Here is a 21,910-nt window from a genome sequence, read left to right as displayed (position 1 = left end):
TCCAGGGATTGAACACAGGTCTGGCAAGCCTTTAACACGTTGAGCCATCTCGCCATGCTTCAAATGGTGAATGTTTTTTTTTTCTTTTATTTATTCCTAGACTTTCCACCCCTTTCCCTCTTCGGAATAGACCTGCTGTTTTTTTTTTTTTAAATTTCCCTCTAGAGGGCGCGCAAGATTCACGGCTTTGTGCCTCGCTTCCGTTTACCTTCGTCCTTCCTCCTGCGCATGTGCACATTGACTTCCTGGCCGCTCTCAGTACGGCCCGTCGGCCGCCGTCCCCGGAAATGCATTCTTTCCACGCAGCCGCAGGCCGCCGCTCTTCGGCCTCTCTAGGCCGGCAGGTCCTCCGCTCCATGATCCTGTCTGTCAGCGCAGTGTCGGGAATCCACGGGTGAAGCCGGACCGCGCTCTGACGCTTCAAACCCTCGAGCCGGTCGCGGGTGAGTGAACCCGGGAGGAGCCCGGCGGACGGAACCGGCAGGGTTTCCTCTGACGCCGTGAGTGGGTCCGCCTGCCCCGCGTCCCCCACCTCCCGGAATGGTGTGGCTCCTGGGTCCCAGGCTCTCCCTCCCGCGGCGTTGCCAAGGTGACGGCCGGCCGGCTGAAGCTCCGGGTGTCTCCCCGCAGGTAGCCCGGCGGCTGCGGGCCGATGGCGTGGCTGCGCTGAGCGGCGCGAGTGGCTGCCGAGCCCCGCGGGCCGGCATGGCGGGCCAGTTTCGCAGCTACGTGTGGGATCCATTGCTGATCCTGTCGCAGATCGTGCTCATGCAGACGGTGTACTACGGCTCGCTGGGCCTGTGGCTGGCGCTGGTGGACGCGCTGGTGCGCAGCAGCCCTTCGCTGGACCAGATGTTCGACGCGGAGGTAGGCTTGGAGGGATGGAGTAGGAGTGGGTTTTTGTGGTCCGGCACCGCCGAGCGCTAGATCCAGGTAGGCCACTTTCTCATTTTGGGGACCTAAGAAAGAAGGGATTCCAGGCCCCCACCCCCATCTGTGAAGTGGAATGACTGAGGGCAGGGAGGCTGATGAGTTCACTCTCAGGCGTGTCCAGTCTTGTGTTGTTGGGAAACGACGTATCCACGCTCAGGAACTGCGCATTCGAGTTAAGACAAAACAAAACAAAAAAAAGGGGGGGGGGATGTCATAGAGTTTTAAATAACTTTACAGTTTTGTGTTGGGCTGCGCTCACAGCTAGCTATGTAGCATAGCCCGAGGTTGAACACACATGGCAGAGGCAGACACTACAGTCAACAGGCTTGTGTCCCAGGCAAACATGGAAAGTCTCTTTGCTGAGACCCTCCAGAAAAGAGACTACACTTCTCTCAGCTCAGATTTCCAGGGACCACAGTAGGAAGAGGAGCAGATAAAAGGGCACCTGGTGTGGTGCGGTGGGAACTATTAGGTGTCCTATGAGCATCTTATTTAAATTCCACTCTGCTTGCTGTGTGACTTGTGGCAGATGTCACCTCTCATGTCTACAAAATCATGCTGTTGGCATTAGGTGGTAAACTGTAGTACAAAAAGCTTGCCCGTGTTTAGAGTCCAGTCGAGCTGGAGGAACTTGACAAGTTGTTTTACCTTTCCAAGCCCTTTCCTCCTCTGGAAAGTGACAGAATAACCCTGTCATGTCACCCACAGTAAAATGGTAAAAGTCCCAGAGGGGCCTAGGAATAAGAAAATGCCGTGTGTGTGTGTGTGTGTGTGTGTGTGTGTGTGTGTTGCACGCCTTTAATACCAGCTCACGGGAGGCAGAGGCAGGTGGATCTGAGTTTGAGGCCAGCCTGATCTACAGAGTGAGTTCCCTGACAGCCAGGATACACAGAGAAACCTGTCTCCCAAAACAAAACAAAAAAATACCAACAAAAGAGGGAAATGCTTTGTAAGGAATAGTGAGCGCCTAGGAGGTTGTTGGGAGAAGGGGCTGTGTGATAGTGATGAGCAGAGCTCTTGGTTCAGGAGACCTGGCATGGGGTCCTCGTGCTTGTTACTCACCCTCTGCCTTTGGATAACTAATTATTTGAGAAGAGATAGTAGTAGCATTGTGAGATCATGGATGTCAAAGGTTTTTGCAAGCTGAATTATGTTCAGATATTTAGTACTTAATAGTACTCTGTCAGTAATAAACACTGCACACATTCTAGGTGCTGAACACTTTGTGGGAGGCGCCATCCTTCTTGTAAGGGCATATGAGAATCCAGTTTTGTTGTAGAGGGGCCTGATGCACACAACCTGGGTTCCAACTCAAGGTTCAGCAAACAGTTTTTGGAAGGATGAGATAGTAAGGGTTTTTTGGTAATGCCATTCAACTCTACCTTTATAGTACAAAAGCAATCATAAGTAAGCCAGAAAATTGTGAGCTATGTTTCAATAAATCTTTATTTGCAAAAACAAAGCCTGGCCTGCGGAGCATTAGTTTGCTGGACATCCTTTTTGACTCTTGCTTCTTAGTCACTGCATCACCTCAGGCAACTTCTCTAAACCCTGTGTCTTCTTTTGTAAAAGGAAAATAGTATCCTTCCCTCATACCATGAGGCTCAAATGAGATTCCACAGTGGGTGTGTGCCAAAGAACCATGTGGGAAATAGGCTTCTGTGTGGATGAAGGTGTTGTCTTCTGTACTCTGGGACGAGTGCTTGTGCCATAGGCTGTTTGCTAGGAATCTGGGGCTCCGCCAAGTCGCTTCTCTAGCATATCTCCCTTTGTGATTCCCCCTCAGATCCTGGGCTTTTCCACCCCTCCAGGCCGGCTCTCAATGATGTCCTTCGTCCTCAACGCCCTTACCTGGTGAGTATCACCAGCTCTACTGTACTTCTTTTGTGTCTAACTGGAACTAACTTCCTAAATGTAAACAAGAGGCAGTCTGGCACTTCTTGGGAATGGTAAGATGGGTGGAAGAGCATATTTCTATGGACTGGCCCTGTCGTGGGTCTCCATTGTTGTTTTGAATTAAGTTCAAAGTTCTTCGGTCACTGTGTGTGTGTGCTGCTTGATTGTGTACCCAGATGTGGCGTGAGCTGAAGAGTTAGACCAGGAACCAGGAGAATTGGCTTCCATTCTTGCTCTGTGCCATTGACCCAGTGACTTTCCTCCTCTCTGGGACCCGGGCTCCTTGTATATAGTCCAGGGGTTGGACTAGGTAACATTTAAGGTCACTCATGACCACTGCCCTTTTTTTGAGGATCAGTCTAGCATAGGGACCAAGGTCTTAGACTTAAAGCAGACTCGCCTGGCCTTCAGTCATCCACCACCTTACCACTAGTGTAGCAAATTTGGACAGCTTTATCACTTTTCCTCTTCAGTAAAGTGGGACTAATCTGATCACTTAGCTCCTAGTTGTACGGTTTATCCATGGGTAGTACTTTAAACAATCTCGTGTACATTATATTATGACTTTACGCTGAAGATGGGGAATGTCTAGATTTCTGGCTTCTCTTGAATAGTGGGAAAGTGGATTGATTCCAAGTGTCAAGATTTGCCTGGGTGCAAGTAGCTTCTGTCTGCATTTTGCATAGAGCATGTGTACTTTTTGGTACACACCAGTCTTGGTGTGTACCATTCCTGGTGGGTGTTTATCATCCAACTCATCTTCCCCCGTTCTGTCAGACCCAGTCTTGATATCACCCGGCAGGTCTCTCAGCATCTGAGATAACAACCCTTGCTTCTCACTCACTTTGCTCGCTTCTGACCACTGTGCTGTCATCCTAATTGTCCCCCACGTCCCCAAGGACTTAATGTAAGTAAGGCCAGGACAACCCAGTGACAACGCGCTGATGTCCTTTCCCCACAGTGCCCTGGGCTTGCTGTACTTCATCCGGCGAGGGAAGCAGTGTCTGGATTTCACTGTGACTGTCCATTTCTTTCACCTCCTGGGCTGTTGGCTCTACAGCTCCCGCTTCCCCTCGGCGCTGACCTGGTGGCTGGTCCAGGCTGTGTGCATTGCACTCATGGCCGTCATCGGGGAATACCTGTGCATGCGGACGGAACTCAAGGAGATCCCCCTCAGCTCAGCCCCTAAATCCAATGTCTAGAGTTGAGCCCTTCGGATACTCTGCTGGCATTTGGGCCCCCTGTCACCTTGGGCTGCTCAGACCTCCAGATGGGGTCCAGCCCAAGTCGGAGAGGAACCCTGGAAATGTGAAGTCTGTTGGAGAGATAGTGAGGTCCTGTCACAAAGGCAGATAGCAGTCATGATCGCAGCTGCAAGAATGGCCTCTGCCTGCTGGAGCTTTGATATCTGGAAGCCAGGACGGGGGCCTCATAGAGGGTGGTAACAGATTTGGAACTATGTCAACTCTTGAGCCGTCATACCGTCACCAGCCTGTTATTTTTAAAAAGGAAAAAAAAAATCAAGGATATCTGATTGGCGCAAACACTCTTCTGGTTGCCTGTCTTGCCCTTTGGGACAGCTGGTACCTTTGCCCCGTTGCCAAATCACAGTGGTTCTGTGTGGAGAAACATTTGACTTCTGGGTTCGTAGCCACAAAAGAGGTATAGGTGCAAAGTACTAGGCCGCTGTCAGAGGACGAAGGATGAGGCCTCAAGCACAAGAGCAATGCACACACAGCCTGTGCCCTGTTAGACACATACAGAAGTGTGTTTGTGTGTCCGAGAACCTCTGTATGGACTCTACCCTGCTGCCAGCTCTCAACACAGCGGGCCGCAGGACCCAGAGAAGCACCCCTTTCCCGCAGCCTTAGCTTCATAATAAAAGCCACGGTCTGCTCTCTAGGAATGACCAGGCCCCAGCTCCCACTGGAACTCAGTTGTGGCAAGAGTTTCTTTTTCCTCTCTTGTTTGAACTCTGTGGTGGGGGAGGGTATGATGGGTGCCCAGCTTCCCCATGGCAGGCTCCACTGACGGTACTGGAGGAGACAGGAATTTGCTGTGAAGGCTAGAGTTTGCTCCTAGCGTTTCCTCTGTGAGGTGCTGGCAGCTGTCCTTTCTAGGTACATAAATACGGTATTTTCCACACTTTTGCCTGTACTTACTTTATGAGTCACTTTTAGGGCAAGAGAAAGCAGCTGTGCACAGGAGTCATAAGAATTAGTATTTCCTCCTTTCCCAGAGTGATTTCTCCAATCAGATGAAGTACTAACTGCCAGGATAAGTATGGTAGCACTTGGTTACCCTAATACTCGAGACTGAGGTAGGAGGATCATGAGTTTGAGGCTAACCTGGTCTGCATGATCAACACAGATGTTATAGTGAATCCCTGTCTCACAAGACAAGAGCAAAATAGTGTATCCTGCACTCGGCCTGCATCTGCCCCTGCGATGCTGCACGTGTGGTCCCTGAGCACGTACACGGCATGCACTTGTATGAAGCAGGCCGTGTTTCTTTGGTTTCTGGAGCTTGCCCAAGAGAGCTGAGTCTCACAGCTAAAGATGAGTTTTGCTTCCTCCCTAGGGAGCCTTTCTTGCCTCTTGGCTCTCGGCCTTGTCGAGTAGGGAGTCCCAACTGGCAGAATGAAAATCTGAGAATGAAAGCGCCCGGGCAAAAGCTGTGAGTGAGCTAGTGTGAAGCCCTTGGTCACTCGGGGTTGTGGCTACGCGGCTGCAGGGCCTCGGCCCAGCTGCATTGGTGGATTTCCTCCGACACACTCCTCGGGCACGTGACCACGATGAAGGGCTAGAACATTGAGCATGGCTGTGGTCTCCCTGGAGCTGAGGAGTCTGCCTCTCCAGGCAAGAACAGTGCTGGTGTTCTCTTTCAGTTGCTTGTGCCAGCTTTGCCTGCGTAACTCCTTTGATGAGAAACCTATGTCTTTTGATGCCCATTCGATTTTTGGAAATTGAAAAAGCACCAGAAGGAACCAAGGTGACTTTTTTATTTGTTTTTTTAACCCCAGTAATATAATGACAGCTGAGTGACAGTTGACTAAAAATTGCATGAACTTCCCCAGAAGGCAGGGAGACAGAAACTGAGGGTGTGGAGACAGGTGTATCCCCATAGCTTGCTGGCCGTCTTGCCTCGCTGAAATAACAGGTTTCCAAGTCAGTGAGATACCTGTCTCAAGATACTAGGCAGAGTGTGTTAGAAAATAACATCTGATGTTCTGCTCTGGGCTCCGCACGTGCGCACACACAGTGTATGATTTTCAGATGCGTACAGTTTCTAAAGCAGCAATGTGAATGGTTTCTAGAAGTGAGTTACAGTCTGCAGTGGCAGTGACATTTTGTCAATTTCATAACAAATGCATCTGTTCTATTGAGTGCTTAACGGGTGTCTATCTAGCAGAAGGCCAGGGATTTGTTTTTTCTCATGTGGCAATCTCAGTAGGAAGTCCCATCATCCATATCTTCTGTTTTTTGTTTGGTTGTTTATTGTTTGGTGGTTTTGTTTTGAGTCAGGGCCCTGTGTAGCCCTGACTGACCTGAAACTCACTCTATAGACCAGGATGGCCTCGAGCTCCTAGAGATGCACCTGCCTCTTCCTCCACAGTGGCCAGGGTGTTCTCCTCCACCGCCCAGCTCCATCATCCACACCTTACAGATGATGAAACTATGGAACTTGCCTGTGGTTATTTGTCAACCTCAGAATCTGCGCTCTGAAAGTGGCAATGATAAGCTTGTGCAGCAGAGATCAATAACTGGGATGTATAAGCTCTGATTGGTTCAGCAGACTATAACCTTAGACCTTCAAATCCCAGTGCTTGAACAGAACTTTATATACGTCACTAGCTATTCAAGAACAGTGCATAGGTAACATACAAATTAGGACCACGGATTAGCAAGTGACGCAGGAACACAGGCTAGGTGTTTAACTCCAGAAGATAAAGGCTACAGTCTAGATGAGAAACCTACGTCCAGCTTCCTGGTGAAAGAATATACCTTTCTGGAGAGCTCAAGTCTTGACCCTACCTCTTCCTTCACTCTGCCTAACATCTGAATTTAGACCATTTGGAGAGAAATGTGGAGAAGTGTGTAATTGCTACTTAAAACAGTTTATAGCCCCAAAAGATGAGGGAAGTGTGGCTCAGAGGCACCTCTAATGCTTCCTGTCTAGGCAGCCCTGTCTAGATCAACTATGTGGAAGCCAGAATGCACTGACAGAGATCTTGGAGGGAGGGGTTTTGAGGAAGGCTCTAGGTCCTCAAGTCCTGAAGGGTTCATAGTTCAGTAAGTCTTCTGGAAGCTGAGTTTCTTGGACTCTCTGTGGCTTCAGGGTGACTTCCTTCTGACCCAAGGGCAGGCACATCTTGGAGGAAGGTGATAAAGCTACTGAAAAGAGTATTGAGGCAGGGAAGAGAACAGAAGCTGAGTCGTCCTGGCCCTCCATCCTCGAGTCTTTAGGAATGGTGGCAGGATGGAGGACTAGGAAGCTGCAGTGGCTCGAGAAGAATTGCCGAGCTGGTAGCTGGCTTGGCTAGGGTGTGTTGGGTCTCACTCTCCAACCCCCACCCCTGCAAAAGATAATGGTGTAGTGTTTCCTTGTAACTATATACATGTTCTTCATACTTCAGATGGTACAATATCAGGATGGTGGTGGGGGCTATACATCCTTGTTCAGGAAACAGGGAAAGTATACATGCTCAGTATGGATGGACATCTTTACTGAGTATTTTCCATTTACAGCTGGCTGAATCCCAGGGTATAGAACCCATGCATGCAGGACTGTGGAGGGCAGAGTGTACTCATTTCTTTGATTATTGTGAGAATTGCACAGTGTCTGGCAGGTAGGAAGTAACCCGTGATTCTGAGTTCCCAGCCTCCCTCCCCCTTTCCCGCTTTACAGTGGATGGGACCGCAGCCTGCTTTCTCCTGTTGGCCGAACCTGCAGGGCGCTGATTGTGAGTTCTCTCTTAATCCCTGTATCGGGACCACTATTTGTTTTATAGACGTGGGAGGTATCAGTTCACCCCAACATCACACAGCTGCTCAAAAGCCTCGTCTTTTTATGTCCTGCATGTTTGAGTGAACTTGAGCCAGATAATTGGGACGTATTGGGAAACTGACAGCTAGGTCAGGCTCTTAGGTAGGAGCTCACCAGGGAGAGGCAGAGCCAACACTGAGCAAGTCTGGCGCAGAACTGGGGAAGTCTAGGGAAAGGCTGAAGTCCTTCAGCACCCCACAAACTGGCTTCCCTGCATAAGCCTCATTACTTCAGACTCTCTGAAATGTGTGTTAGTGTCCCCCTTTTTTTGAGACAATGTTTCACTATGTAGCCCTGATAATTGCTATATAGACCAGGATGTCCTTGAATTCACAGAGATTCATCTTCTGTTTCCAAATGCTGGGAATTAAAGCTGTGCCACTACTCCCAGCTTATGTCCCTTAAAAAAAAAACAATTGAAATAGTGAGCTGTGGTGGTGCACACCTTTAATCTCAGCATTCTGGAGGCAGAGGCAGGCAAATCTGAGTTTGAGGCCAGCCTGGTCTACATAGCAAGTTTAACACCAGCCAATGCTATGCAATGAAATTCTATCTCAAAAAAAGTGTGTGTGTGTGGGGGGGGGGGCTGGGGATCTGGCTCTTTGTAGTGATAGAGTGTTTGGCTAGCATGTGCGGTACTATGGATTTGATACCCTGCGCACATGTGCACGCGTGCACACACACACACCCCAAAAATAGAAGCCAAGTTCAGAGGTCCTATGACTTAAGTTGTTGAGTAGATGCTTGAGTTCAGTTTGATCACACGTATATACACACATACACACCCCTCCACTTTACTCTTAGGACGCCATTTCTGGGATATGCTTTCCTCAAATAATGGGTTTACCAAACCCAGAAGAACGTCAGACTTAAGTGGACTTCCTTACATACAGGAAAGTGGACAGTGGGATGTAAGCTGATGGTGGTCATGTCAAAGGTATGGGGAGGCTGGAAGAAGTCCTGTTGGGAGATACTGGGCCTTCCTTCCACAGGCCATGCTAGACCTCAGGCTCTGCCCACACGGCTCAGCTCCCCTCTTCTCTCGGGGCACACAGGGGAAATTGCCAGCCCTGAGCAGGCCTTCTCCACTGGGGCCTGTACTTGAGTCCCTCTCTGAACAGGCTGCCATGAAGACAGAGCTTGCTGCCCTGGCTACCCACTGAGGGATACCCATCTGAGGTCACAAGTTCACCACACCAGTTGATAAGCAGGAGGTTGGAAAGAAATTGAGGGGGGGCTGGAGAGATGGCTCAGAGGTTAAGAGCATTCCCTGTTCTTCCAAAGGTCCTGAGTTCAATTCCCAGTAACCACATGGTGGCTCACAACCATCTGTAATGGGGTCAGGTGCCCTCTTCTGGCCTGCAGGCATACACAGAGACAGAATATTGTATACATAATAAATATTAAAAAAAAAGAAATTGAAGAAAAGTTTACCAAGGTTGAGGGGACTCAAGATAGAGACCACTGAGCAGGAAACAGCTGGAAGGAGTGACTGGGGAAGAGGTTGCTGGGAAATGGCAAGGGCGGTGACGTACAGAAGGGCCACACAGAGTGCTCAGATAGCACTGGGCTGCGCCCATAGGAAGAAGCATGAGCAGAAGCAGGATAGTGGGACAGTCCTGATGCCAGGTTTGGCTCTGACTGGCCCATGTGAGGCTGCCCCTCCAATGTAGATGGCAGTGCCAGGCATAGTAGGCAGGGGCAGTGCGAGAGGAAGGTTAAAACACCGGTCCTCCCATCAATCTCCCTCCCAAATGAGATCTTGTCATCACTGCCCTGCCTCTCCAGAAGGGCTCTGCGACCCTGCCCTTCGGTGGCTCAAAGGCTGGGTACCTCACCTGCAGGCACACCCATTGATTGCTTTTAGCCTCAGGAGGCTATTAGAAGGATTCTAGTCTTTGTCCAAAGAAAACCTGGGTTCCCCTGCCCCATCTCCTCAACTGTGTGTGCAAGGCCCTATAGTTCCTACTGACAAATAGTGCTCCTGACCGATAAAGTCAGCCAGGGATTGGGCTTCAGGGTGACTGTGCTATTACACCTGAACTGTAGGACACAGTGCCAACTCCCCACCTACCCTGGTGTTTCCTATAATCTGAGATCCAGGAGGCCCAGTTATTGACACCACATGCATTGATAGTCAGTGGGGAGCTGGATTCTGGGATGACTCCATTGGCCAAGGCGGGCTCTGCATGTGACTTTTTCCCTCTTGGGAAAGTGGGATGGAGAAGCCAGGAGACTGGGGCGGGGCGGGGGGGGGGGGGGGATTAGATTTTGCTCCAGTGCCTCCTCTCTGAGGAAGCTGGGGTAAGTCTTTTGCTATATAGGTGTACAAGTTTCTGCCTCTCCTTGGACCACAGGACCATTGTGAGGCACCTGCACCCAGGAGACAAATGACTTCATAGAGGAAGTGTGCACTGCCCAAAGGAGCCAGCCTGTGGGGGATGTTGAAGGATTACAACTTGGTAGATTTTCTGCTGTGGTTTTAGGAAATGACTTTAGGAGCCTAGGGATGGACCCACGACATACACTCCCTCCCCCCCTCCCCCCTGCACCTCCCCCAGGATCCTTGCCCTCCATGTGTATGTGATTGCCAGCACTAGACAGGCAGAGCCAGTGGTGATATTGTTCAGAGGCATATGAGCGATTATTGTAAACTTGGGAAATTCCCGCTCTTCCCTCCCTTTAGCTGATTGCAGGATCTCTACTTCTCTTCTTAAACTTCAAGTTCCCTTCCAGGGTTACACCACCTGCCAGCAGAGAGCTCCATGTTAGTCATAGAAATCACCCCCAGGGGGCGCTGTTGTCCAGTGAGTGGGCACAGGGCCTGGGACCCTTGGTTTTTGTGGCAAGTTGGGGCTATCTCCAATTTAAAGGAAACCCTTTAAGGTGGACCTCAGGAGTCAGTCGCCCTCTTCCCTTCATGAGCACCTCAAGCCATGATGGGAAGAGTTTCTTGTCTTTGTTTAAGAACGTTTTCTTTTTAGCATAAGTCTTACTTAAAACGTGACTAAATCAAATAGAGTTGATTTAGCTTAAGGGGAGGAGATGCAGCAAAGCCTAGTGTGGCTACTTCCATCCTCCCTAACTTGAACATCCTTTGGGATTCAGGGCCACAGCGGTGGTTCCCACTCTCCTGGGGTCTCCAGACAACTAGATGATATACTGGGTTCCACATTTCCATTACACCTTCCCTAGAGCCCAGTCAGCTGAGCTGCATCCTCAGCCCAGCTATTACCCTGCTGTGTGGTCTGGTCAATGGCTTCCTCTCTCTGGGTATGGGGCCTCCCAGTCCAGCCAGCCACAGTCAGCAAGACCCGAACCCCTGAGTCTAGGGCTCAGGTGTGGGCCTGCATAAGGGGCTGCATCTTGCCTTGGCCTGGCAGTGGTGTCGTCATACCCACCTCATATGGATGCTACACAGGCAGCTCAAAGTGACACCGAGCAGAACCGGGTACAGGGCCGCTTGACGCGTCGTAAGGCAGATGATCTGCACATGATCCGGCGCCCTGGGGGGTGGATGCGTGTGGGAAGCCCCTCAAACCAGACCAACTGGTCAGTTTCATCCAGTGGTTTCATGTTCATCTTGGGAGTTCTGTGATTGTAGATCTTCAGGAAGACAATTCGGGGCTCCTTAACATGTGGTTTCCTCTTCTGGGCTCTGGTAAGCAACCCAAGATTCTTTGCTATCTTGGGGACTTTAGGCTTTGCCTGCTTTTTTCTCCGTGCTGCTGCTGCAGGCGACCCCTTTGACCCTTCCGTGGGTTTCCGCTCCTCTGACAGGTTTTCATTAGGGTTCTCTATGGACTCTGCTTTCCTGGATTCCGGTTTCTTCACCAGGGCCAGAACATCTTGCAGCTCTTCATTCTTTTGTTTCACCTTCACCTTGTTATCCCTGACAGGGAGAGGAAAGGTCAGCGGAGCAAGGGCCCTTCTAACCCAGTCCTGAGCAGTCGCTGTGGTGCTGATTCAGGGAGCCTGCTGGAGCTGGACTGAACGAAATGTCTCTAGTGCCTGGAGGTACTATTAGTTTTAGTGGAAAGGATGTGAGACATTGGAAAGGCAGAAGGCATGACCAGTATTTGAGGAGCCCAAGGGTATATATTTTGTTGGCACCTGCCGCTACACTAGGCTTCTGTCTCAGCCAAGAGGGAAGACTGCCCAGTGTTCCTTTCCAATTATATTCTAAGAAACCATGGGTCTCTGAAGAAGCTTCTCTGTACCCTCGCCTGGGCTAGGTAGAAGGCAGGATGAGGGCAAGGTACCTCTCACATTGAGATTTAGGGACAAATGTTTTTAAGAGATATTTCTGTGCTTCAAGAACTATGGTGGTCTGTGATCCTGAGCTTGGTTCTGGGCTTCCCGGTCGTTCAGGGGCCACATCAGAGAGAGATGCCTGAGGAAGGAATTAACAGTTTTCGGGAGTCTGAGTATCAGATTGAGCCAGGCAAAGCCCCGGGCCTGCTCACCCTGGCTGATGACAGTGATGGCCACTAGGGGCCTATTGTCAAGATCTGCCAGGTAGGAGGCAAGGAAGCAGCTGGTCTGGAGAGCAGTCTTTGGAGACATCATCTGGATGGAATAAGACATTTCACCTCCCAGACCCCAGCCAGGGTCTCCATCATAAGATGGATAATCTCATGTACCTAGGTTGTTGGGAAGAAGCATCCAAGGGTGGGGGGCGGGCACATGTGTAACATGTAAGCAGAATGGCTGGCACTTATATAAATGCTCCCCAAATTCTAGAGTGGCCCATGAATAATCAGATTCTGAGCAAGATAATGTATCTTCAGATTCAGAGGGCAGTCTGTGAGACTGTCTCTGGGTTGGGCTGCAGGCCCAGGAGGAAGAGAAAGCTCCCCAGTACCACCGTTATAGGTGGGCCCTTCACTAGATGACTGTGATCACTGTTAGAGCCACAGCTTTGATTTCAGGTGGGAATGACTTCAAACAGGTACTCTGCCAATTGTCAGTTCAGTTGGCTGAGATAAATCCCTTCATCGCTGGAGTCTCAGTCCCTGCCAGTAAAACACCTTGCATAAATATCTGTTGCACAGAGCCCTTGTGTAAAGCAGGCCACTGCTCCCCAGTCCCTCACCACAGTGCCTCTTCCTAGGAAAGATAGTTGCTGGGTATTTTGTGTGTGTGTGAGGAGGGGGTGTGGATGGAGCTCACCCAGAGGAGATTTGGAGGATCTTTGGAACTCTGATTATTAAATTCCAACACCTTCTGGCCAGGCTATGCAGTTCTCGGATCCGGTCATTTGAACTCTTGAGTAACTTCAAGAGGGACAAGTTTTTTAATACCTGCCAGGGTCAATAAACCAGAAAATTAGAGGCTGCCGCTCTCCAGGGTCGCCTTCCATGCCCTTTCTATGGCTTGGCTCAGCTCAGGGCTAAGTCTGCTGGCTCCCCGGGGTCACTGGGTCCGGCACCTGGGGTAGCACTTCAGTGGGGGTTTGGTTCCCCTAAGCAGGGGCTAAAATGGAACATCTCACCATTTTAAGTCGGTTCCTCTCAATTAGTTTGCTGACAGGCTGATTTATCTTGTCCTGCAGTTTCTCATCTTGCATCTGAGAGACAGGAAGAGAGGGAGAGCTAGCATAGAAGGAAACCCCTTGCATGCTGCACTGTGTCTCTCCATTTGACTAGCATGCTTTGACCAACCCTAGACTGGGAGTCTTGTCAGTTTGGCTTTAGAACAAAACTGAGACCATTTTAACTGTACCCTGAGACCATTTTAACTCTGCCGGCCTCCTTTCACCCTTCCCCTTTCCCTTCTCTAAAAGGCTGGATCATTGGTAAGATCCCTCACTTGCCTGGGCTTCGAGACAAAGTCTGACCTTGGAAACCACTCCATTCTTGGGCCTCTTCTTTGTAGATGGATTCATGCTGGGGCTGTAGGAGCAAGACTGGACCCCACACTGCCTGCACCCTGCCCCTCTCACTTCAGCCAGCACTTGAACTGAGCAATATATGATGGCGCTAGACCTGCCAGGCAGTGAGCTGTGACATCACTAAAATGTGTGACAGCGTCAAAGCTGTGTTTCTGGAGGGTCAGAAGGCCACTCCCATCTGGAGAAACACAGTAGGTGACAGGCACCCATGTCCATGATCACAACCTCCCTGTGAGGTAAGATGGTGGAGCCCTTCTTTTAGAAGAAGAAGCTAAGATTTTAAAAGGTGGGGCTAGACAGATGGTTCAGTGGTTAAGAGCACTGATTGCTCTTCCAGAGGACCTGGGTTCAATTCCCAGCACCCACATGGAAGCTCACAACTGTCTGTAATTCCAAGATCTGACACCCTTACACAGACATACATACAGGCAAAACACTAATGTAAATAAAAATAAGTTTAGAAAAAGACTTTAAAAGGTTACATAATTTACCCAGTTCACACGGCTGCTTGGCAGTAGAGCTGGGACTGTGATGCAGGCCTGACAAGCCAGTCCGTGAAAACTCTCTCCAACTGCTCCTACACTCAGCCACGCCACGTGTGTTGCCAGGCACCCGCTGCATGTTTGAAAGTCATTGTGTGTTTGTGTGTGTGTTGGTGGAGGTGCCAGTCAGTGTGATCCCTTGGAGCTGGAGTTGCAGGCAGTTATGATCTGATTGGGTGCTGGAAACCAAACTTGGATCCTTTGTAAAAGCAGTTCATGCTTTTAACCACTGAGCCATCGCCCCTGTCCCCTATTGCTGTGTTGTCCTGGCTAGCCTCAAACTTGTCTTCCTGCCTTGGTTTCCTCACTTGGAATTGCAAGCATGTGTCAGTCACAATTTAGCTGACATTTGTGTTATACTTTCTTTGAATCTTGCCTACGTCTTCCATGTATGGTTAGCATGTGGTTATGTCTAAACAGATGTGGTATCCACATCTGTGTTGGTGTTTGCACTCGAACTGAAGGGCAAGAAGATGAAAATGTGAAGCAAAGTGTGCTGAAATTTTCTCAGCTTCTAATGATGGGCTCTGCATTACTAATATTTGCTCCGGGGCTTGCCTTCCTTCCTTCCTTCCTTCCTTCCTTCCTTCCCTCCCTCCCTCCCTCCCTCCCTCCCTTCCCTCCCTCCCTCCCTCCTTCCTTCCTTCCTTCCTTCCTTCCCTCCTTCCTTCCTCCCTCCCTCCCTCCCTCCCTTCCTTCCTCCCTCCCTCCCTCCCTCCTTCCTCCTCCCTCCTCCTTCCCTCCCTCCCTCCCTCCCTCCTTCCCTACCCTCCCCTCCCTCCTTCTCTCCCTCCCTCCCTCCTCCTTCCCTCCCTCCCTCCCTCCTTCCTTCTTCCCTCCTTCCTTCCTTCCCTCTCTCCCTCCCTCCTTCCCTCCCTCCCTCCCTCCACCTCCCTTCCTTCCCCCTTCCCCTCCCCTCCCTCCCCTCCTCCTTCCATCTCCTCCTCCCCTTCCTTCCCTCCCTCCTCCCTCCTTCCTTCCTTCCCTCCCTCCCTCCCTCCTTCCTTCCTTCCTACCCTCCTCCTCTCCTTCCTTCCTTCCTCCCTCCCTCCCTCCTTCCTTCCTTCCCTCCCTCCCTCCTCCTTCCTCCTCCCTCCTCCTTCCTATCCTTCCCTCCCTTCCCTCCCCTCCCTCCTCCTCCTTCCTTCCTTCCCTCCCTCCCTCCTCCTTCTCCTTCCCTCCCCTCCCTCCTTCCTCCTTCCCTTCCCTCCCTCCCCTCCTTCCTTCCCTCCCTCCCTCCTCCCTCCTTCCCTCCCTCCCTCCCTCCTACCTTCCTTCCTCCTCCCTCCCTCCTTCCTTCCCTCCCTCCCTCCCTCCCTCCTTCCTTCCCTCCCTCCCTCCCTCCTCTTCCTTCCCTCCCTCCCTCCCCTCCTTCCTTCCTCCCTCCCTCCCTCCTTCCTTCCCTCCCTCCCTCCCTCCCTCCTTCCCTTCCTTCCTCCCTCCTTCCTTCCTTCCCTCCCTCCCTCCCTCCCTCCCTCCTTCCTCCCTCCTTCCTTCCTTCCCTCCCTCCCTCCCTCCTTCCTTCCTTCCCTCCCTCCCTCCCTCCTTCCTTCCTTCCCTCCCTCCCTCCCTCCTTCCTTCCTTCCCCTCCCTCCCTCCCTCCCCCTCCTTCCTCCCTCCCTCCCTCCCTCCTTCCTTCCTTCCCTCCCTCCCTCCTTCCTTCCTTCCTTCCCCTCCTTCCTTCCCTCCCTCCCTCCCTCCTTCCTTCCTTCCCTCCCTCCTCCCTCCTTCCCTCCTTCCTTCCTTCCTCCCTCCTTCCTTCCTTCCCTCCTCCTTCCTTCCTTCCTTCCCTCCCTCCCTCCTTCCCTCCTTCCTTCCTTCCCTCCTTCCTTCCTTCCTTCCTCCTTCCTTCCTTCCTTCCCCCTCCTTCCTTCCTCCCTCCTTCCTTCCTTCCTTCCCTCCTCCCTCCCTCCCTCCTTCCTTCCTTCCCTCCCTCCTTCCTTCCTTCCTCCCTCCTTCCTTCCTTCCTTCCCTCCTTCCTTCCTTCCCTCCTTCCTTCCTTCCCTCCTTCCTTCCTTCCCTCCTTCCTTCCTTCCTTCCTCTCCCATCCTCCTCCTTCCCCTCCCTCCTTCCTTCCTTCCCTCCCTCCTTCCTTCCTTCCTTCCCTCCTTCCTTCCTTCCCTCCTTCCTTCCTTCCCTCCTTCCCTTCCTTCCCTCCTTCCTTCCTTCCTTCCCTCCTTCCTTCCTTCCCACCCTCCTTCCTTCCCCCCTTCCTTCCTTCCTTCCTTCCCTCCTTCCTTCCCTCCTTCCTTCCCTCCTTCCTTCCCTCCTCCTTCCTTCCTTCCTTCCTTCCCTCCTTCCTTCCTTCCCTCCTTCCTTCCTTCCCTCCTTCCTTCCTTCCCTCCTTCTTCCTTCCTTCCTTCCCTCCTTCCTTCCCTCTTTCCTTCCTTCCCTCCTTCCTTCCTTCCTTCTTCCTTCCCTCCTTCCTTCCTTCCCTCCTTCCTTCCTTCCTTCCTTCCTTCCCTCCTTCCTTCCTTCCCTCCTTCCTTCCCTCCTTCCTTCCCTCCTTCCTTCCTTCCTTCCCTCCTTCCTTCCTTCCTTCCCTCCTTCCTTTTTACTTTCTTCTTCCTTCCTTTCTTTTTCTCCTCCTCTTCTTCTTCCTCTTCTTCCTCTTCTTCTTCTTCTTCTTCTTCTTCTTCTTCCTCCTCCTCCTCCTCCTCCTCCTCCTCCTCTTCCTCTTCCTTTTCTTCTTCTTCTTTTATTTATTTTTTGGTTTTTCAAGATAGGATTTCTCTGGGTAACAGCCCTAGCTGTTCTGGAACTAGCTTTGTAGACCAGGCTGGCCTCGAACACACAGAGATCTGCCTGCTTCTTCCTCTTGTGTGCTGGGATTAAAAGTGTGTGCCACCACACCTGGCCTTTTAGATAGTTTCTTAAGGCCAGACCAGTGGCCAGCCATTTTCTTCTGTAAAGGCCGCTACTGTGGGACTTTTCAGCCATAGTTGTGACTGCCTACTTTAATTCTGTAGCCACCGATAGTATGTAAGTGAGCGACCATGGCCTTGCTGAAGAAGACTGTTCACAAATACAGTTGATGAGCTGAATATGGCCCATGGCAACTGGGGACAAATCAATAAAATGACACAGTTAAACTCAGTTTGTCATGCTTCCCTCTCCTGTGATGTGCTCCTTCTGCAGTTAATTTCAGCTCACCGGACTCAGAGTAGAGAACAAAACACCCAGGAGTAGTCTTTATACACCATGTGTACCGCTCTGCAGGGCTGCAGGGTAAAGGCGCTCAGGGAGACACAAATGATGGCTTTCCAAGGTTAGAAAGTGACAAGCGAGAGCATTTTTACCTTCGTGTGTGTTCAGTATCATTCATGTAATTATAAGTTTAGTCATTTAACTTTTGATGATGGTTGCACTTATGAACCAGCTTGCAGAGCTTCTTGGCATGAAAAGGGGTAGACTTCCTGAGCCTCTGAGGCAGATTTAAGATATCACTTAGAATAAATAGAGCTAAGCGCTTGGACCGAAGTAAACGGGGAAGGGGACAAGAAGGATAAGGAAGGGGTATGCTGTATTAACAAGTATGATAATGCAAGGCTGGAGCCTGGGGCAGGAGGATAGTTCAAGACCAGTCTGGCTACACAGAGAAAACCTATCTCCAAGACAAGACAAAACAGGGCTGGAGAGATGGCTCAGTGGTTGAAAGCACGTCTCTTAAAAGAAGACCTGGGCAGTTCTCAAAACCTATCTCCCGGCAGCTCACAGCAGCCTGTAGTTTAGGCCCACAGGGTTCTAACACCTCTGGCTTCCACAGGCACCCACACTCACATGCACATACACATAATCTTTTTCTTTAAGACAGAAGTATGGTTTGGGAAACATTTATCAAGAAGGTGGGGTTTGAGCATAGCCCCGAAGGAAATGGATGCTGTGGTAGCAGAACATGAGATTGAAGAGGAAGTTACAGTGGGCTAAGGACAGATTGTTGCACACCCTGAAGGATAACAGACTGTCTGGACCCCTGGTGTGTAGTTGGCTACATCAGAATGATCCAAAGAGCGTGTAAGAAATAGCTTCTCAGGCACTGTCCTGCTCTCTGGCCAGTCTGATACCCACTCCATACTACACTTTCTTAAATGTCCTGTATCCGTAATATACAGGTATGGGGATGTTAATCTGCCTCAGAGAGGATAACAAGGAGTAATTAGGAAGGAAGTTATCAAAGACAGTCCCTTTGTGCTCACTCTTGTGTGGATTCCTGTACTCTCAGGCCTCTCTGCCTGCCCAGGTATCCTTCTCCTTGCTAGAGCCATTATGGTGTTTATCATGTGGATTGTATTAGCCTGCACATTCTCCAAAGCCTTGGTGCCTGGTAGCTCCATTAGCTCCATCCACTGCTGGGGCTGGGATCTGCTACAGGCTAGGCACCATGGACAGTAACCTTAGGCAAGGGCATGCCCTTTCTGCCCTCCTTCAAACCCATAGGCCAAGGAGAAAAGTACCTCTAGAGCGTGGACTCCTCCAGGGCAGGAGTTTTGTCTGTTTTGTTCATTGATAAGTTCCTCAGGACCTAGAACTGTGTCTGACAGGATCATAGATCAAAATCAGGTTAAAAACAAAAATAACCCCCCCAAATATATAGCATTATCTGCGACTTGGGTAAGTGAGGAATTAGGGAAGGAAATATATAAAGAAGTTAGCCAAGTAAAGGACATGAGGTAGCAGGGCCTTCTCACAAGAGGGAAATTAGAGGGCGTAGGTGTTTTCTAAGCCATTGTGTTTTACTGGGAAAGTAAGTGGGGCCAAGTGTGGAAGGGTGGACCTGGAAAAGTGAGGATGGCTTAGGTGCTGTGTGCTTAGGAGCCAGGCTGAGAGCCTTGGAGTCAGCTCGGAGAGTACCAGGAGGGCTCTGTGCTGGGGCTAGCCTGGCTGACTGCCTTATTCTGTTCTAGTTCATACATCTTTTAAAATGTTTATAAGATTTTAGAGGAATTATATCAAAATTAATCAACTGGAAGTGGTGGTGCACACCTTTAATCCTAGCACTTGGGAAGCAGTTATCAAGGTGCTCAAGGCTATCCTGGACCACATAGCAGGCTAACCATAGCTACATAGCAAGATCCTGTCTCAACAAGAAAAACAAATTAAATCGAATGCACAGTAGTTTTCCCTGACCCTCCCGCCCTGTATTGAGTAGCCCCTCACTCCATCAGCATTACCAGTTAAGCTTCTGACAAACACACTGTGTGATATATTAGCATTATCACCCAGGGGATTCCTTGTACGGCCACTATATGGGTTTGGAGGAATGTTTAATGATGTGTCCTTGATATTACATCACACAGAATTGTCTCACTGCCCTAAAAATCCCATGCTCTACTTTTTTCATCCCTCCTCCTTTACCAAGCCCTGGCAAACACTGACCTAATCTTTACTGTCTTCATAGTTTTGCCTTCTAGTATGTCCTGTGATCAAAATAAAAAAGTAAGTGTCTCTAGTCATTTTGGACCAGCATTTCTTTAATAACAGCATTTAAACAAACTCCATGTCTGTCCATTCCTTGACTGCTCGCCTCTTTTTAGTGCCAAATAATATTTTCTATGTCCGTTTATTTATCCCTCTCCTACTGGAGAACGTCTTCTGTGACCCCAGGTCTGGGCATTTATGAGTAGAGCTGTTGTGCACATCTGTACTCAGGTGTTATGCGGACACACTTATGCTGTGCACATCTGTGATGGAGGAAGGTCATTGGCTAATAAAGGAACTGCCTTGGCCCATTTTATTGGTTAGAAGATAGGTGGGAGGAGTAAACAGAACAGAACGCTGGGAGGAAGAGGAAGTGAGCTCAGACTCCACAGCTCTTCTCTCGGGGGCAGACGCCTCAGAGAGACGCCATGCCCCGCTCCTGGAATGAAGCTCCGACCCAGGATGGACATAGGCTAGAATCTCCCCGGTAAGCGCACCTTGGGGTGCTACACACAGATGATTAGAAATGGGCTAAATTAATATGTGAGAATTAGCCTAGAAGAGGCTAGATAGAAATGGGCCAAGCAGTGATTAAATGAATACAGTGTCCGTGTAATTATTTCGGGACATAAGCTAGCCGAGCAGGCAGCCGGGGTGCTGGAGACGCAGCCCCGCCACTCTTATTTACTACACATCTGTGCTCGGGTGTTATGCGGACACACTTATGCTGTGCACATCTGTGCTCAGGTGTTATGCGGACACACTTATGCTGTGCACATCTGTGCTCAGGTGTTATGCAGACACACTTCCACTCCCCTGGGTAAATGGCTGAGACTGCAAGTGCTGGTTCTCTGCTCAGTTTCGTAAAGCAGCGGCGAGCCATTTTCCAAGTGGCTGTACCTGAGACAACCTTTACAATTTTTCTTTTGTTTTGTTTTTCTTTCAGACTTTTTGGGGGAGCAGGGGTAGGGTTTTCAAGACAGGGTTTCTCTGTAGCTTTGGAGCCTGTCCTGGAACTTGCTCTGTAGACCAGGATGGCTTTGAACTTACAGAGATCCACCTGCCTCTGCCTTCTGAGTGCTGGGATCAAAGGAGTGCACCACTACCACCTGGCTTGTTTTGTTTTTTAATGTAGGGTCTTGCTACAGAGCCCAGCCTAGCCTGGAACTCACTATATAGTGCAGACTGGTCTCACATTTGCAATACTCCTGCCTCAGCCTCTGGAGTGCTGGGAGTGCTGGAACTCTAGATGCGAATCATCACACCCATCTTAGTCCATGCTGCCACTCTGTTTCGCCACCTTCTGGAGTTAGAAACACCTGAGCATTTCATACCCAGGAGACCAGATTGTACAGTAACAGGGGCTCATGAACAGTTTTCCATATCCTATCTTGCTTGCTCTTTCCATCTACACAGCAAAAATACAAGTTTCATGGGGGAGAGAATCTATCCAGTGACACAGGTGGTAAGCCTTGAAAAATAAATACAAGAAAACTTTAAAAATAGGTATAGTGAAGCCAGGAAGAGGTGACACAAGCCTTTAATCTCAGCCCTTGGGAAGCGAGGCAGATCTCTGTGAGTTCAAGACCAGTCTGATCTACAGAGCAAGTTCTAGGCCAGCTAAGACTATACAGAGAGACCCTGTCTCTAAAAACAAACATATAGAAAAAGTATAGTGCATAGAACATACTATTTATCATCTTAATTCTTTTTTATTTTTTCAAGACTTTATACACATACACAGTGTATCTTAGTCATATCTACCCCCCCATTCCCTCCCATTCAGCTTCCCCCAGGCCCATTCCCAACCTATCTCCCTCCCAATTTAAACATCCTCTTTGTTATTGTAACACACTGAGTCCAAGTAATGCTGTCCATATGCTCATGGGTACAAAGTCCTCTACTGGGGCTTGGACCACCTACCAGTTGCCACCTCTGGTGGTGTGACTGGAAACAGCTCCCATAAGCTTATATTTTTGCATGATTAGTCCCCGTTTGATGAGCTGCTTGGAAAAGATTAGGAGGTGCAGCCTTGTCGAAGGAAATGTGACCTTGTTAGAAAAGATGTGTCACTGGGAGTGAGCTTTGAGGTCTCAAAACCCCACTCCAGGCCTAGCTGCTGCTGCTGCCTGTGGTCCAGGACATAAAACTCTCAGTTACTGCTTCAGTACCGTACCTGCCT

The 21,910-nt window shown here is 50.0% G+C and overlaps 2 protein-coding genes across 3 annotated transcripts in view; one reads left to right on the top strand and one right to left on the bottom strand.

Annotated features, from left to right (window-relative positions):
• Positions 1–218: 218 nt before the first annotated feature.
• Sys1 (SYS1 golgi trafficking protein) overlaps positions 219–21,910 on the top strand; it is a 32,082-nt gene continuing 10,390 nt past the window's right edge. The window contains exons 1-4 of one of the 2 annotated variants that reach the window (XM_041670208.1): positions 221–443; positions 631–867; positions 2,720–2,787; positions 3,791–4,761. In XM_041670208.1, the coding sequence (XP_041526142.1) occupies positions 706–867; positions 2,720–2,787; positions 3,791–4,031 (471 nt within the window). In that variant the 5' untranslated portion in view covers positions 221–443; positions 631–705 and the 3' untranslated portion in view covers positions 4,032–4,761. Of the gene's footprint in view, positions 444–630; positions 868–2,719; positions 2,788–3,790; positions 4,762–21,910 lie in introns of those variants that run through there. The other variant, XM_041670209.1, reaches the window with a different exon arrangement.
• On the bottom strand, positions 11,302–13,762 carry Tp53tg5 (TP53 target 5). The gene is made up of 4 exons (XM_041670206.1): positions 13,715–13,762; positions 13,370–13,444; positions 13,048–13,178; positions 11,302–11,767 (listed from the first exon to the last, which is right to left on the bottom strand). The coding sequence occupies exons 1-4, from the start codon at positions 13,760–13,762 to the stop codon at positions 11,302–11,304; spliced, it is 720 nt and encodes a 239-aa protein (XP_041526140.1).

This window comes from Microtus oregoni, unplaced genomic scaffold, assembly GCF_018167655.1.
Source record: "Microtus oregoni isolate MIOR12 unplaced genomic scaffold, Mior012 000020F_ref0000438, whole genome shotgun sequence".
Lineage (NCBI taxonomy): Eukaryota > Metazoa > Chordata > Mammalia > Rodentia > Cricetidae > Microtus > Microtus oregoni.
This window is presented reverse-complemented; position numbering and strand designations above follow the sequence as displayed.

Bases quoted from the DNA above. Each gene is read 5' to 3' on its own strand.
- Tp53tg5 (XM_041670206.1), bottom strand. From the start codon at position 13,762: ATGAATCCATCTACAAAGAAGAGGCCCAAGAATGGAGTGGTTTCCAAG. The intron at 13,445-13,714 runs GTCAGACTTTGT...CCTGTCTCTCAG, and splicing joins AGAATGGAGTGGTTTCCAAG to ATGCAAGATGAGAAACTGCA. The intron at 11,768-13,047 runs GTGAGCTCCATC...TCTCCCTGTCAG, and splicing joins ATCCTCCAAATCTCCTCTGG to GGATAACAAGGTGAAGGTGA.